The sequence below is a fragment of the Leucoraja erinacea genome, chromosome 25 (genome assembly GCF_028641065.1).
Source record: "Leucoraja erinacea ecotype New England chromosome 25, Leri_hhj_1, whole genome shotgun sequence".
Classification (NCBI taxonomy): Eukaryota; Metazoa; Chordata; class Chondrichthyes; order Rajiformes; family Rajidae; genus Leucoraja; species Leucoraja erinaceus.
The window spans coordinates 29,822,492-29,839,024 of NC_073401.1; the positions used below are offsets into that span (position 1 = coordinate 29,822,492).

General features: G+C 46.8%; 1 protein-coding gene across 1 annotated transcript in view; it reads right to left on the reverse strand.

Annotated features, from left to right (window-relative positions):
* pi4kab (phosphatidylinositol 4-kinase, catalytic, alpha b) overlaps window positions 1-16,533 on the reverse strand; it is a 114,166-nt gene that overhangs the window by 74,482 nt on the left and 23,151 nt on the right. Inside the window, exons 13-17 of the mRNA XM_055655413.1 lie at window positions 14,778-14,907; window positions 11,811-11,934; window positions 9,892-9,987; window positions 6,084-6,267; window positions 3,258-3,361 (exon numbers count right to left, since the gene is read on the reverse strand). Coding sequence (XP_055511388.1) covers window positions 3,258-3,361; window positions 6,084-6,267; window positions 9,892-9,987; window positions 11,811-11,934; window positions 14,778-14,907 — 638 coding nt within the window. The remainder of the gene's footprint in view (window positions 1-3,257; window positions 3,362-6,083; window positions 6,268-9,891; window positions 9,988-11,810; window positions 11,935-14,777; window positions 14,908-16,533) is intronic.

Consider the following 16,533-nt stretch of genomic DNA (forward strand, 5'->3'; position numbering starts at 1 on the left):
AAGAAGCACGCGCGCGCTCAGCTCGCAGTCTCCTCTGGAGGTGCGGCTCGGTATCCCACTTCTGACACCACGTCTGTAAATGACCCATGGTGAAACACAGGGTCGACAACAATGCTGGAGAAACTCAGTGGGTGAGGCAGCATCTGTGGAGTGAAGGATTAGGCGACTTTTTAGCCTTGGTTTCTTGGTCCTCCAAAATATTCCAAATGGAATTTAAACTGGAGGTGGTGGAGGAAGGACTAAAGCCAGAAAGGGTTTTTGGGAATTTAATAATAATAATAATAATAATAATAATCTTATTTATATAGCACATTTTTAGTCAATTTGCATTGACCCCAAAGTGCTTCACATAATTACATTACATTTACACACAGGCAAAGGTGGGTGAAGTGTCTTGCCCCAAGGACACAACGACAGTATGCACTCCAAGCGGGATTCGAACCGGCTACCTTCCGGTCGCCAGCCGAACACTTAGCCCATTGTGCCATCTGTCGTCCCTTAGTTGCATCTGGTTGGGTAACTTTGGTAGGGTGAAGATTATTCCATGCTTTAATTGTGCGGGGGAAGAACGAATTGCTGTACACATCTGTCTTGGTAGCCGGGATCTCAAATTGGATCGAATGCCCTCGTCTGCCCCTAATTGGTTTGGGTTTGGTGTAGGTCTTGTAGATCTATGTCGAGCTGACCATTTAATATTTTGTAAAAACAGGTCAAATGGTGAGCTTCACGTCTGCATTGGTCGACACCTTGAATGAATAGGTGACGTTTCGGGTCGAGACCCGGAAGGGTCTCGACCCGAAACGTCACCTATTCCTTCGCTCCCCAGATGCTGCCTCACCCGCTGAGTTTCTCCATCATTGTTGTCCACCTATGTGGATCATTGACGTTTCAGGTCGAGACCCTTCTTCAGACTGATGTGGGGTGGGGGGGAAGGGGGGGGGGAAGGAAGAAGGAAGAGGCGGAGACAGTGGGCTGAGGGAGAGCTGAGAAGTGGAGGAGACAGTAAGGACTACCTGAAATTAGAGAAGTCAATGTTCATACCGCTGGGGTTTAAATTCCCCAAGTAAAATATGAGGTGCCCCTCCTCCAATTTACGGTGGGCCTCACTCTGGCCATGGAGGAGGCCCAGGACAGAAAGGTCGGATTGGGAATGGGAGGGGGAGTGGAAGTGCCGAGCCACCGGGAGATCAGGTTGGTTATTGCGGACCGAGCGGAGGTGCTGGGCAAAGCGATCGCCAAGCCTGCGCTTGGTCTCACCGATGTAGAGCAGCTGACGCCTAGAGCAGCGGATGCAGTAGATGAGGTGCGGGTGAACCTCTGCCACAGCTGGGACGGCAGCTTGGGTCCTTGAATGGAGTCAAGGGGGGGGGGGGGGGGGGGGAAGGTACAGCAACAAGTGTAGCAGTTCCTGTGGTTGCAAGGGACAGTGCCAGAAGAGGGGTGGTTTGTGTGGGAAGGGACAAATTGACCAGGGAGTTACGGAGGGAGCGGTCTCTGCGGAAAGCAGACAGGGGAGGAGATGGGAAGATGTGGCCAGGGGTGGGATCCCGATGGAGGTGGCGAAAATGTCGGAGGATTATTTGTTGTAGTTGACGGCTGGTAGGGTCGAAGGTGAGGACAAGGGGGAAAGATAGGTCTTTAGAAGGCAGGTACGGGATACTGAGTTGGATGATCAGCCATGATCATATTGAATGGCGGTGAAGGCTCGTAGGGCCGAATGGGATATTATCTAAATGGTGGCCGATTGGGAAAGGGGGAGATGCAGCGAGACCTGGGTGTCATGGTACACCAGTCATTGAAGGTAGGCATGCAGGTGCAGCAGGCAGTAAAGAAAGCGAATGGTATGTTAGCTTTCATTGCAAAAGGATTTGAGTATAGGAGCAGAGAGGTTCTACTGCAGTTGTACAGGGTCTTGGTGAGACCACACCTGGAGTATTGCGTACAGTTTTGGTCTCCAAATCTGAGGAAGGACATTATTGCCATAGAGGGAGTGCAGAGACGGTTCACCAGACTGATTCCTGGGATGTCAGGTCTGTCTTATGAAGAAAGACTGGATAGACTTGGTTTATACTCTCTAGAATTTAGAAGATTGAGAGGGGATCTTATAGAAACTTACAAAATTCTTAAGGGGTTGGACAGGCTAGATGCAGGAAGATTGTTCCCGATGTTAGGGAAGTCCAGGACAAGGGGTCACAGCTTAAGGATAAAGGGGAAATCCTTTAAAACCGAGATGAGAAGAACTTTTTTCACACAGAGAGTGGTGAATCTCTGGAACTCTCTGCCACAGAGGGTAGTTGAGGCCAGTTCATTGGCTATATTTAAGAGGGAGTTAGATGTGGCCCTTGTGGCTAAGGGGATCAGGGGGTATGGAGAGAAGGCAGGTACGGGATACTGAGTTGGATGATCAGCCATGATCATATTGAATGGCGGTGCAGGCTCGTAGGGCCGAATGGCCTACTCCTGCACCTATTTTCTATGTTTCTATGTTTATTCCATTCAGAAATACAGAACATTTAAACTGCACGCCCAGCTCATGGAAACACTATGCCGCCTGAATAGGAATAGGACAGGCTGAAGTTTAAAACAGAAAATGCACGCATGGCGAGATTGGCTGCAAGGATTGTGAGAAGCAGAAGAATTTATTTAATTACGGGCTAAAAATGGGAAAAAAGCTTATACTTAAATTCTGGAAAAATGCGCCCACACCAACAATAAAAATGTGGATATCAAATATGTTTGAAACATTACATCTGGAAGAGATGAGATTCCTCTTAGCAGGTAAAGCAGACCAATTCCTAAAGACGTGGTCTATGTTTCTGGACCTATTACAAGTATGAGGTGCAATAGTAATTTAAATAAACAAATAAATAAATAAATGGTATCAGGACCTGGTAACGGGAGGTAAAACAACAAAAACAGACTTGGTTGGTAATCCCCTTTCTGCGGAGTTTAATGTTATAATAGAGCGATTGTTCCTATTTTCTTTTTCTTTCTTTTCTAGGGTCTACTTTCTCACTTTACTTCCTTCTCTAACTTCTTTTCTAAGGGGCTTTCTTTTCCCAACACTCTTGCACTTCACGACTCTTGCGCACTTTCTTTACTTTCCTTACTTCTACCTTTTTCTTAAAGCTCAAAAAAAATGAAGCGGGACAAAAAATGTATTAAGATATATGTGTTGTGTAGTATTGTAATTTACCGTACTTCTAATAAAAAATAAATTAAAAAAAAAAAAAAAAAAAAAAGAATTGTGAGCCTACCTGTAACCATGGTCTTTGTGGTCTTTAGTCGCCGAATAAACAACAGAACTGGCTTTCACGCTGATTTGTTGAAAGAGGTTCCACACTTCTTGGTAAATATATTGCTGTAAAATGCAAGAGTTGGTCAGTCCACTTCTGTAGGCCTTTTGCAGCCTCTTAAATCTCTCAAACTGTGGCGTGGACACGGTGAGTACACACTCTCTCTTTTTCCCCAGGGAAGGCAAGTGCAAAATTAGAGGGCATCGGGTTAAATTAGAGGGGAATATTTAAAGGGTGTCCCTTCCTCAGCGGGTCAGGCAGCATCTCTGGAGGACCTGGATGGGCGATGTCTCGGTCCGGGACCCTTCATCTGCTCTGGTATTTTATTTAATGCACATGTTTAATTAATAATGTTTTATTATTCATGTTTAATGTTTTATGTGTCATTCCTAACTGTCACTGTATGCCATGTTGTCACTTGCGGGAGGAGCACCAAGGCTTTCCTTGTATGTGAATACTTGGCCAATAATCGTACTTTCATTCATTCATGCTTGTGAATAAATGCACATTCTCACTTTCAACTGACTGACCAGACCGCGTGCAGCAGTTGGGTTTCCATTGGATAGCAATGGTTTAGAGCAGTGGTTCCCAACGTGGGGCGTACGCCCCACAGGGGGGCAATTTGATTTTTAAGGGGGGGGGGGGGGCAATGAGCGCGACTGAGGTCTGGGTCTAAATTTTCGATTTTTATTTTTTTGGATTTTCCATCAGGTAAACATATGTAGTTTATGTTTCAAATGTTATTTTGAGTAAATAATTTTTTGGGGGTAAAAAAGGTGTTTATTGTGTAGTTATTACATAATCACCGCGCCATCGCTCTCCATGCACGTCGCACGAAGCGCGCGAGGTCATGGGAGAACCTTATTTATTGAATTGGATTTAGAAATGCGATTCAAAGAGCTTTTGCTAAGTTACCCTTATAATATCTATTTCCTCCGTTTTCTCTCAAGGGAAAGCAAGGGGGGGGGGCATCAGGATTTTAGAGGTGATTAGGTGGGGCATGGCCAAAAAAACGTTGGGAACCACTGGTTTAGAGGGATGTGGTGGGACTTTGCGCTGGGCCTCACTCCGACAATGGATGAGGCCCAGGCCCAATTACCAGGCAGGGGAACGACCGTGATCAAATAGGCGGTTCTGCCTGGAAGAGTCTATCCCATTCGATCCAATTTGAGATACCAGCTACCAAGACAGATGTGTATAGCATTCTTCCCCCGCACAATTAAAGCATGAAATAATCTTCACCCTACCATAGTTACCCAACCAGACGCAACTACATTTAAGGTAGCTCTTCTTCTCCAAGGACCCTTGTTTGCTTAAGCCCACCCTCCGCCACCTCCAGTTTAAATTCCATTTGGAATATTTTGGAGGACCAAGAACCAAGACCAGTGTAGATGGGGCATCTTGGTGGGCATGGGCAAGTTGGGCTGAAGGGCCTCTTTCCACGCTGTATGACTCCATGGTCGGATTTTCCGAACGAACTTTTGTTATGACCTGGTGCGACGATTTGGAGGAGTCTCTTCAAACAAAGGCTGCAATAATTGGGCAAAGCAAGCTAGCTCGGGTCAATTGTACAAGGACTCCCATTACTTTGTGTAATAAACTATGTATCGTACATAGAAATGAGGAATTTCAGATTCACAAAAAGATGCAATGTGCTGGAGTAACTCAGCGGGCCAGGCAGCATCTCTGGAGAACATGGACAGTCATCGATTTAAACTTGAAACATCACCTATTGACATAAAACGTCACCTATCCATGTTCTCCAAAGATGCCGGCTGAGTTACTCCAGCAGTTTGTGTCCATCCTTTAGCAGCGCCGGAGACCCGGGTTCGATCCCGACTACGGGTGCTGTCTGTACGGAGTTTGTACGTTCTCCCCGTGACTTGCGTGGGTTTTCTCCAAGATCATCGGTTTCCTCCCACAGTCCAAAGACGTGCGGGTTTGTAGGTTAATTGGCTTGGTAAATGTTTTTTTTTTTTAAATTGTCCCTAGTGGGTGTAGGATAGTGTTAATGTGCGGGGATCGCTGGTCAATAGACAATAGGTGCAGGAGTAGGCCATTCGAGCCAGCACATGTGATCATGGCTGATCATCCCCAATCAGTACCCCGTTCCTGCCTTCTCCCCATATCCCCTGACTCCGCTATTTTTAAGAGCCCTATCCAGCTCTCTCTTGAAAGCATCCAGAGAACCCGCCTCCGCCGCCCTCGGAAGCAGAGAATTCGACAGACGCGGATTTGGTGGGCCGTAGGGCCTGTTTCCGCGCTGGCCTCAGAGCGGGGACGGGGACAGCGGCGGCCACACGGCATCGGAGCTGGGACGGCAGCAGCAGCGGCTGGGACGGCGGCAGCGGCAGCCTGGCCTCGGAGCTGGGACAGTGGCGACCAGAACTCGGAGCTGGGGCACGTTCCGGCAGCAGCGGCCACTCGACCCGACCGCAGGCCCGGTGGAACGACAGCGGCAGCGGCCTCGGCGCAGAGGGAGAATAAGAAGGGACGAGACAAAGACTTAAGACTTTTGCCTTCCACCACAGTGAGGAGGTGCCTGATGAACTCACTGTGGTGGATGTTAATTGGTGTTTATTGTGTGTTTTGTCATTTTTACTATATGTAGGACTGCAAGGCAACTAAATTTCGTTCAGACCGCAAGGTCCGAATGACAATAAAGGCTACTTGTTACTTGTTACTGTACCTCTAAACTAAACTTAACATCTCCGGTGGAACGATGGATAGGTGACGTTTTGGGTGGAGGCCACTCGCACCACGGCCGCTCTGCATGGTTCCACTTACGTTGCCGGTGATGACCATGCAGCCGAGCTGGTCGATGATCAGAACGTCCAGTTGCGACGGAGGCTGGCAAAACTTCTGCTGCAAGATCTGCAGGATTGGCTCCATCACCTTCGGAGTGTCCCGCAGTGCCACGGCGATGTGGCCCAGGGCGCGGATGGTGTGATCAGGAATCAGGTGGGCATCCCTGGGGCGGACAACAGCACAGTGTTAGCCCCACCAGATGGGGGGGGGGGGGGGGGGGGGGGAGCGGGGGAAGAAGCGGAATCCAGCCCAACAAACGGAATTTCAATGCGCGGCAGCTTCATCGGATTTGAAAGTAGCGCATTCATCATGCTCAAATCACGACTCACTTGGAACCAAAAACCCTCAAAAACCAAATACATTTGCAGTCAAAGCCCCACAAGCCGAGAACAGGTGTTTTAAGAAGGAACTGCAGATGCTGGAAAATCGATGGTAGACAAAAGTGCTGGAGAAACTCACTGTCCATCTTCAAATCCAGTGTTAAATGTACGCATTTGTACTCCCTGGGTCTTTTGACCATGCCTGAGGCTGCAGCTTCTGTTTGTGGTGTTTTTGATGTTTCTTTATTTTACATGTCTTTTCCTACTATTTCTTTTGATTGTTATTTTTGGTGTGTAATAACTGTTTTGTCAATGATTAGTGATGTACAGCACTTTGTTGCAGCTATGTTTGTTTTTAAAGTGCTCTATAAATAAAATTATTATTATTATTATTATTATCTATGGAGCGTAGGAAATAAGCAATAGGCAATAGGAAATAGGCAACTTTTCGGGCCGAAACCCTTTGGGTTTCGTCCCGAAACGTTGCCTATTTCCTTCGCTCCATAGATGCTCTATGGACAAGGGGTCATAGTTTAAGGATTCCAGAACAAGGGGTCATAGTTTAAGGATTCCAGAACAAGGGGTCATAGTTTAAGGGTTCCAGAACAAGGGGTCATAGTTTAAGGATTCCAGAACAAGGGGTCATAGTTTAAGGATTCCAGAACAAGGGGTCATAGTTTAAGGATTCCAGTTTAAGTTTAAGATTCCATGCACAAGGGGTCATAGTTTAAGGATTCCAGAACAAGGGGTCATAGTTTAAGGATTCCAGAACAAGGGGTCATAGTTTAAGGATTCCAGAACAAGGGGGTCATAGTTTAAGGGTTCCAGAACAAGGGGTCATAGTTTAAGGATTCCAGAACAAGGGGTCATAGTTTAAGGATTCCAGAACAAGGGGTCATAGTTTAAGGATTCCAGAACAAGGGGTCATCATAGTTTAAGGATTCCAGAACAAGGGGTCATAGTTTAAGGATTCCAGAACAAGGGGTCATAGTTTAAGGATTCCAGAACAAGGGGTCATAGTTTAAGGAATCCAGAACAAGGGGTCATAGTTTAAGGATTCCAGAACAAGGGGTCATAGTTTAAGGATTCCAGAACAAGGGGTCATAGTTTAAGGATTCCAGAACAAGGGGTCATAGTTTAAGGATTCCAGAACAAGGGGTCATAGTTTAAGGATTCCAGAACAAGGGGTCATAGTTTAAGGATTCCAGAACAAGGGGGTCATAGTTTAAGGATTCCAGAACAAGGGGTCATAGTTTAAGGATTCCAGAACAAGGGGTCACACAGTTTAAGGATAAGGGGGAAATCTTTTAGGACCGAGATGAGGAAAACTTTTTTCACACAGAGAGTGGCGAATCTCTGGAATTCTCTGCCGCAGAAGGTAGTTGAGGCCACAGTTCATTGGCTATATTTAAGAGGGAGTTAGATGTGGCCCTTGTGGCTAAAGGGATCAGGGGGTATGGAAGAGAAGGCAGGAACAGGATACTGAGTTGGATGATCAGCCATGATCATATTGAATGGCGGTGCAGGCTCGAAGGGCCGAATGGCCTACTCCTGCACCTATTTTCTATGTTTCTATGCTGCTGCACCCGCTGAGTTTCTCCAGCTTTTTTGTGTACCAGCCGAGAACAGGTCTTGCACGCCAACAGAAACTCGAGGCAATATTTTTTTATTGCTTTGGTTTTAATTACGATTTTCGGTTCAGGAAGAGGAGAATCGCAAGATAAAAGTCTTTTATCGAAATAAAAGTTGCAGCAGCTGTGTGCAATCTCATTCTGGCAGGCAAACTAATTCAGGCACTTAAATCCGAACCTTGCACCGCAAGCCAAAGATATAACATTCCCGTCGACTCGACACAAGAATTGAATAACTAGTTACCATGAAACTCCACTAGTTTACAAAGGACCAAACACAAGGGGCAGCATGTGAGACAAAGGGTTTAAACAATCCTGTCATCAAACAGTGGCTAAAGCAACATGTAAAGAACACAGAGGTCAGTAAACAACATGTCTGAATATAGAACAGTACAGCACAGGAACAGGCCCTTCAGCCCACAATGTCCGTGCAGGACAGGATGCCATGATATGTGTCGGAAGGAACTGCAGATTTCACACAGAGAGTGGTGAATCTGTGGAATTCTCTGCCACAGAAAGTAGTTGAGGCCACAGTTCATTGGCTATATTGAAGAGGGAGTTAGATGTGGCCCTTGTGGCTAAAGGGATCAGGGGGTATGGAGAGAAGGCAGGTACAGGATACTGAGTTGGATGATCAGCCATGATCATATTGAATAGCGGTGCTGGCTCGAAGGGCCGAATGGCGTACTCCTGCACCTATTTTCTATTTTTGTTCGTTTCTATGCCGGTTTAAAGCGAATGTGGACACAAAAAGCTGGAGCGAGCTTCAGTTTCAGTCTGAAGAAGGGTCTTGACCCGAAGTTTTCTCCAGAGATGCTGCCTGACCCGCTGAGTTTAACTGTCCCAACGTTTACGGACCAGTTAGACAGGCACATGGACAGGACAGGTTTGGAGGGATATGGACCAAGCGCAGGCAGGTGGGACTAGTGTAGCTGGGCCATTGTTGGTCGGCGTGGGCAAGTTGGGCCGAAGGGCCTGTTTCCACACTGTATCACTCCATGACTCTACGAGTTACTCCAGCGTTTTGTGTCCATCGTAGGATGGCAAGATATTGTTCATCTGCCTGCACTAGATCCACTCCCTCCATATCCAGGTGCTTATGTTAAGGTTTCTAAATGCTACGATTCTTACTTCATCCACCACCCATCACCCACCACCATTCTCCACACAGGGCGGCACGGTGGCGCAGAGGTAGAGTTGCTGCCTTACACTGCGGGCAGCGCCGGAGACTCGGGTTCGATCCCAACTACAGGCGCTGTCTGTACGGAGTTTGTACGATCTTTGGTTTCCTCCACACACCAAAGACGTGCAGGTTTGTAGATAAATTGACTTGGTATAATTGTAAATTGTTCCTAGCGTGTGTAGGATAGTGTTAATGTGCGGGGATTGCTGGTCGGACAGCCGAAGGGCCTGTTGCCGCACTGTATGTCTAAACTAAACCAAACTAATAAAAGTTGCTGACAGCGGAACATTTCTCTCAAGTGCAATCGCTATTAATGCCAAGACATTCTTTAATACCAACAATTTAAGCTTGCATATTATTTTAAGTAGATGCATTTTTCCCAATCGTGGAAATCAAGTTGAATTGTGTAAAAACTGCTGCAGTATCTAACTTTCCTTTAAATGAGAGAGATTTGCACCACTGGAAACATGTATTCAGTTTTGCAAATAGTAGTGATAAAAGGCTCTTGGAATTCTAAAGCCGATACTAGCCGACGGTAGATTAAATCTATTACACCAACATGTCCCCAGATTCGGAGCTTGATCTCTGCAATAGCAAAAGGGCATTAATGATCTAGTCGATAATTGATAACAGCAGAAGTTTGTGTTACTCACTTATCACTCTCTTGGGATATGTACAAGCGGTTGGACAGACTGGCCAAGAATGCTTCCACGATGACTGGGTCAGCGGCTGATCCTGCCTTCAGGCACCTTTGGGGAAAAAATATATCAGCGTTTCAGAGAAACCCAGGCCTCACTTGCTCGTTCATGAAAAAAAAAGTCCCACGGCTTTACTCCAAGGAGTTTCGATTCGATTGTCTTCAACTCTTTGTGTCTCGTCAAGATACAAGAGCCCAGCCTGTGAATGCGGAGCATAACGACAAACAGCCGACCATGCCATCTCTGGGTGCCCGCTCTACCACCCACCAAATGGAGCTCGGGGTCTGTCAGATATTGACGCAGAGACAACAACCTGGCTGCTCCTTGTATAGGGCTCTGGTGAGACCATATAACAATTACAGCACGGAAACAGGCCATCTCGACACTTCTAGTCCGTGCCGAACACATATTCTCCCCTAGTCCCATATACCTGCGCTCAGACCATAACCTTCCATTCCCTTCCAGTCCATATAACTATCCAATTTATTTTTTAAATGATAAAAACCAACCTGCCTCCACCACCTTCACTGGAAGCTCATTCCACACAGCCATCACTCTCTGAGTAAAGAAGTTCCCCCTCATGTTACCCCTAAACTTCAGTCCCTTAATTCTCAAGTCATGTCCCCTTGTTTGAATCTTCCCTACTCTCAGTGGGAAAAGCTTTTCCATGTCAACTCTGTCTATCCCTCTCATCATTTTAAAAACCTCTATCAAGTCCCCCCTTAACCTTCTGCGCTCCAAAGAATAAAGCCCTAACTTGTTCAACCTTTCTCTGTAACTTAGTTGCTGAAACCCAGGCAACATTCTAGTAAAATGTGGAGTCTGGAGTACATCTGGAGTATTGTGTCCAGTTTTGATCTCCTAATTTGAGGAAGGACATCCTTGTGATTGAAACAGTGCAGCGTAGGTTCACCAGATTGATCCCTGGGATGGCGGGACTGTCATATGAGGAAAGATTGAAAAGACTGGGCTTGTATTCACTGGAGTTTAGAAGAATGAGGGGGGATCTTATAGAAACATATAACATTATAAAAGGACTGGACAAGCTAGATGCAGGAAAAATGTTCCCAATGTTGGGCGAGTCCAGAAATCAGAGGCCACAGTCTTAGAATAAAGGGGAGGTCATTTAAGACCGAGGTAAGAAAAAAAACGTTTTCACCCAGAGAGTTGTGAGTTTGTGGAATTCCCAGCCACGGAGGTAGTGGAATAGGCAACGTTTCGGGTCGAGACCCTTCACCTCGAAGGATTAGGCGACGTTTCGGGTCGAGACCCTTCCGGGTCTCGACCCGAAACGTCACCTATTCCTTCGCTCCATAGATGCTTTATATCTTAGAATAATGGGGAGGCCATTTAAGACTGAGGTGAGAAAAAGCTTTTTCACCCAGAGAGTTGTGAATTTGTGGAATTCCCTGCCACAGAGGGCAGTGGAGGCGAAGTCACTGAATGGATTTAAGAGAGAGTTAGATAGAGCTCTAGGAGCTAGTGGAGTCAAGGGATTATGGGGAGAAGGCAGGCACGGGTTATTGATTGGGGACGATCAGCCATGATCACAATGAATGGCGGTGCTGGCTCGAAGGACTGAATGGCCTCCTCCTGCACCTATTTTCATTGAGTACTTTGTAATCTAGTCTGCGCCCTATACGTAGCGACTCTTTACATACCTTGTGTAGGGGATGCAAAACAAAGAATTTCGCTGTGACAGGTCACATGTGATAAGAAAGTGTTCAAGAAGGAACTGCAGACGCTGGAAAATTGAATGTAGACAAAAGTGCTGGAGAAACTCAGTGGGTGCGGCAGCATCTATGGAGCGAAGGAAATAGGTGACGTTTCGGGTCGAGACCCTCTCTTGAAAAGAAGGGTAGTTTGCTTCTTACCTGCAGATGTTATCGATAGCAATATCCCTCAGTTGCTCGTACATGGATGGTTGGTTTTTCTTTGGGGATAACACTGTCGCCTCAGAGTGCTCATTTGTCACACTTATCTTAATTTCAGTTTCTCCTAAAAAATAAAGAAAACTCGCTGGGAAAACAAAATGGCAGCAGCACCGAATTTCAAGAGCTATTTTGTAATAAAGCATTTGGAGGAAATAACAAGCTATAAGACGTAGAAACATAGACAATAGGTGCAGGAGTAGGCCATTCGGCCCTTCGATCCTGCACCGCCATTCAATATGATCATGGCTGATCATCCAACTCAGTATCCCGTACCTGCCTTCTCTCCATACCCCCTGATCCCCTTAGCCACAAGGGCCACATCTAACTCCCTCTTAAATATAGCCAATGAACTGGCCTCGACTACCCTCTGTGGCAGAGAGTTCCAGAGATTCACCACTCTCTGTGTGAAAAAAGTTCTTCTCATCTCGGTTTTAAAGGATTTCCCCCTTATCCTTAAGCTGTGACCCCTAGTCCTGGACTTCCCCAACATCGGGAGCAATCTTCCTGCATCTAGCCTGTCCAACCCCTTAAGAATTTTGTAAGTTTCTATAAGATCCCCTCTCAATTTCCTAAATTCTAGAGAGTATAAACCAAGTCTATCCAGTCTTTCTTCATAAGACAGTCCTGACATCCCAGGAATCAGTCTGGTGAACCGTCTCTGCACTCCCTCTATGGCAAGATGTAGGAGAAGGACTGGGCCATTCAGCCCATTCAGTCAACTATCATTCGACCATGTTCCTGCCCTCTCCTCATTTGTCACCCTTAAGGCCTGTCCCACTTACGTGTTTTATTTCGGCGACTTGCCGGCACCCGTCACAGTCGCAGCAGGTGGCCGAACATGTTGAAAATCCAGCGGCGACCAGGAAAAGGTACGACTCGTTAGGCGGCTACTCACGACCATACAGGCGTTATCCCGCGGGTGTGGGACAGGCCCTTTACTAATCAAGAACCTATCCATCTCTGCTTTAAAGATACCCAAATGACTTGGCCTCCACCGCTCTCTGTTGGAATGAATTCCACTGATTCACCACCTTCTGGCTAAATCTCCATGTAGAAGGCACGTCCCTTTATTCTGAGACTGCGCCCTCTGGTTTTGGACTCTCCCATTACTGGAAACATTCTATCCGCAATCCACGCCATCTAGGCCTTTAATTATCCGTCCGGTACGTTTCCCCCTCCCCCCTCTTGATCAGAAAGTCTTCTATAATCATGTTGAATTTAATGTTTATTTAAAGGCTATTCAAAATATAACGTCGCAAACTTTCACCACTACACGCCGCAAGTTGTCTTGCATATTTGAGAATTTCTCTCCTCAGAAACTTTTCACGAGAAGTTCTTTAGTTAAGCGACTCATTCTTTAGTTTAGTTTCGTTTAGAGATACAGCACAGAAACAGGCCCTTCGACCTACTGAGTCCGCACCGACCAGCCATCCCCAACACACACATTAGGGACAATTTTACATTTATACCAAGCCAATTAACCTACAGACCTACACAGGACACGGGGAGAACGTGCAAACTCCGTACAGACACCACCCATAGACAATAGACAACAGGTACAGGAGTAGGCCATTCGGCCCATCGAGCCAGCACCGCCATTCAATGTGATCACGGCTGATCATCCCCAATCAGTACCCCATTCCTGCCTTCTCCCCATAGCCCCCGACTCGCTATTATTAAGAGCCCTATCTAGCTCTCTCTTGAAAGCATCCAATCAACCGGCCTCCACCGCCCTCTGAGGCAGAGAATTCCACAGACTCACCACTCTCTGTGAGAAAAAGTGTTTCCTCGTCTCCGTTCTAAATGGCTTACTCCTTATTCTTAAACTGTGTGTGGCCCCTGGTTCTGGACTCCCCCCCAACACCGGGAACATGTTTCCTGCCTCTAGCGTGTCCAAATCCTTAATAATCTTATATGTGTCAATGAGATAATTGAATAGATAATGATAGAGTAGCCAGCTTTGGCTGGGGTTGTGAGCTAACAACACCACGTCTATCTCATCCCCTTTAAATAACACATCTGGTTCCCTCATTGCCTAACACTTAGAGCTAGATTTACATAGAAACATAGAAATTAGGTGCAGGAGTAGGCCATTCGGCCCTTCGAGCCTGCACCGCCAATCAATATGATCATGGCTGATCATCAACTCAGTATCCCGTACCTGCCTTCTCTCCATACCCTCTGATCCCCTTGGCCACAAGGGCCACATCTAACTCCCTCTTAAATATAGCCAATGAACTGGCCTCGACTACCCTCTGTGGCAGAGAGTTCCAGAGATTCACCACTCTCTGTGTGAAAAAAGTTCTTCTCATCTCGGTTTTAAAGGATTTCCCCCTTATCCTTAAGCTGTGACCCCTTGTCCTAATTTAGCACTTACGGCTAACGGAATCAAGGGATATGGCGTGAGAAAAAGTGTTTCCTTGTCTCTGTTCTAAATGGCTTACCCCTTATTCTTAAATAGTTGGGATCAAACCCGGGTCTCTGGCGCTGCAAGGCAGCAACTCTACCGCTGTGCCACCGTGCCACGAATTGTTGCACTGTTTCCTCACGTTATTTTACTGATAATAATAATAATAATAAATCTTATTTATATAGCACATTTTTAGTCAACTTGCATTGACCCCAAAGTGCTTCACATAATTACATTACATTGACACACAGGCAAAGATGGGTGAAGTGTCTTGCCCCAAGGACACAACGACAGTATGCACTCCAAGCGGGATTCGAACCGGCTACCTTCCGGTCGCCAGCCGAACACTTAGCCCATTGCGCCACCTGTCGTCCCACAATGGGGAATGGGCGACGAAATGGGGTAATTTACTTCAACCTGATGGGTTGAAGTGCCCCATTTACGACGTGCATCAGACTGCGGCCATTTTCCCCCCAGTCGCTGCCCTGTCACCTCACCTGCGCTGTACTGGCTGTGGTACTTGTACACCTTGACCAGGACCGGCGATGGAATCACTAAAAAATCCCGCAGCGACGTCGTGACAGAATGAACCGCAACGGGGAATCGCTCGCATAAATGCCCCAGGCCCTGTGCAAAAAACACAAAATAACACAATGAAGTGTAAGCGTGTGTCGTGATTCCAGCAAGCAAAACATCAGTAACAGGTTATACACAAAGTGCTGGAGTAACTCAGTGGGTCACGCAGCATTAAAAATGCCAATGCCTCCCCCCCACCCCCCCCGCTAGGGGGGGGGGGGGGTGGGGGAGGCATTGGCATTTTTATACCTCCAGATCCACCCCCTCTACTTTCAGACTGAAGAGTTAGTCTCAACCTGAAATGTCACCCATCCTTTTTCTCCAGAGATGCTGCCTCACCCTCTGAGTTACTCCAGCACTTTGTGTCTAATTCGGTATAAACCAGCGTCTGCAGTTCCTTTGTGTAAAAAAAAAACTGCAGATGCTGGTTTAAATTGAAGGCAGGCACAAAATGCTGGAGTAACTCAGAGGGTGAGGCAGCACCTCTGGAGGGAAGGAATGGGCGACGATTTGGGTCGAGACCCTTCTTCTCGACCTGAAACGTCCCCCCCCCCCCCCCCTTTACTTTCAGTCTGAAGAAGGGTCTCGACCCGAAATGTCACCTATTCCTTCGCTCCATAGATGCTGCCTCACCCTGTGAGTTACTCCAGCATTTTGTGTCTGTCTGCAGCCCCTTCCTGCTCACCATTGACAAGTTAGTCATTTAAACTTTGATTGGCTTCTGAGTTTATGATTTGGGGATTTAAGTAACAGAATGTTTTTCCCTTTAACAAAAGTTCACACATAGAACATGGAAGAGTACAGCACAGGAACGGGCCCTTCTGCCCACAATGTCTGTGCCGAACATAATGCCACGGCCAAGTCTGATCTGCCGGCATACCATCCATATCCCTCTATTCCCAGTTTATCCACAAAACGTCTCTTAAAAGCCACCATTGAATCTGCCTCTGCCAACACCCATCGGCATGTTCCAGAGACTCACCACCCTCTGTGTGAAATAAAACCTGCTCCAAACTTTGCCCTACTCACCTTAAAGCTATGCCCTCTAGTATATGTTTAAGAAGAAACTGCAGATGCTGGAAAATCAAAGGTAGACAAAAATGCTGGAGAAACTCAGCGGGTGAGGCAGCATCTATGGAGCGAAGGAAATAGGTGACGTTTCGGGTCGAGACCCTTCCGGGTCTCGACCCGAAACGTCACCTATTCCTTCCGGGTCTCGACCCGAAACGTCACCTATTCCTTCGCTCCATAGATGCTGCCTCACCCGCTGAGTTTCCCCAGCATTTTTGTCCACCCTTTGTGGAGTTCTGCTTTGATGGGCAATAGACAACAGGCACTAGGTGCAGGGGTAAGCCATGCGGCCCTTCGAGCCAGCACCGCCATTCAATGTGATCATGGCTGATCATCCCCAATCAGTACCCCGTTCCTGCCTTCACCCCATATCCCCTGACTCCGCTATCTTTATTCAATCAATCAATCAGTTTTATTCGTCACTTGCACATAAAGTGCAAGTGAAATGAATTTGCTAGCAGTGGTACAATGAAAGAAGTACACGCAAAAACACAATAAGAGCCGCGTCTAGCTCTCTCTTGAAAGTATCCAGAGAACCGGCCTCCACCGCCCCCTGAGGCAGTGAGTTCCACAGACTCACAACACTCTGTGTGAAAAATGTGTTTC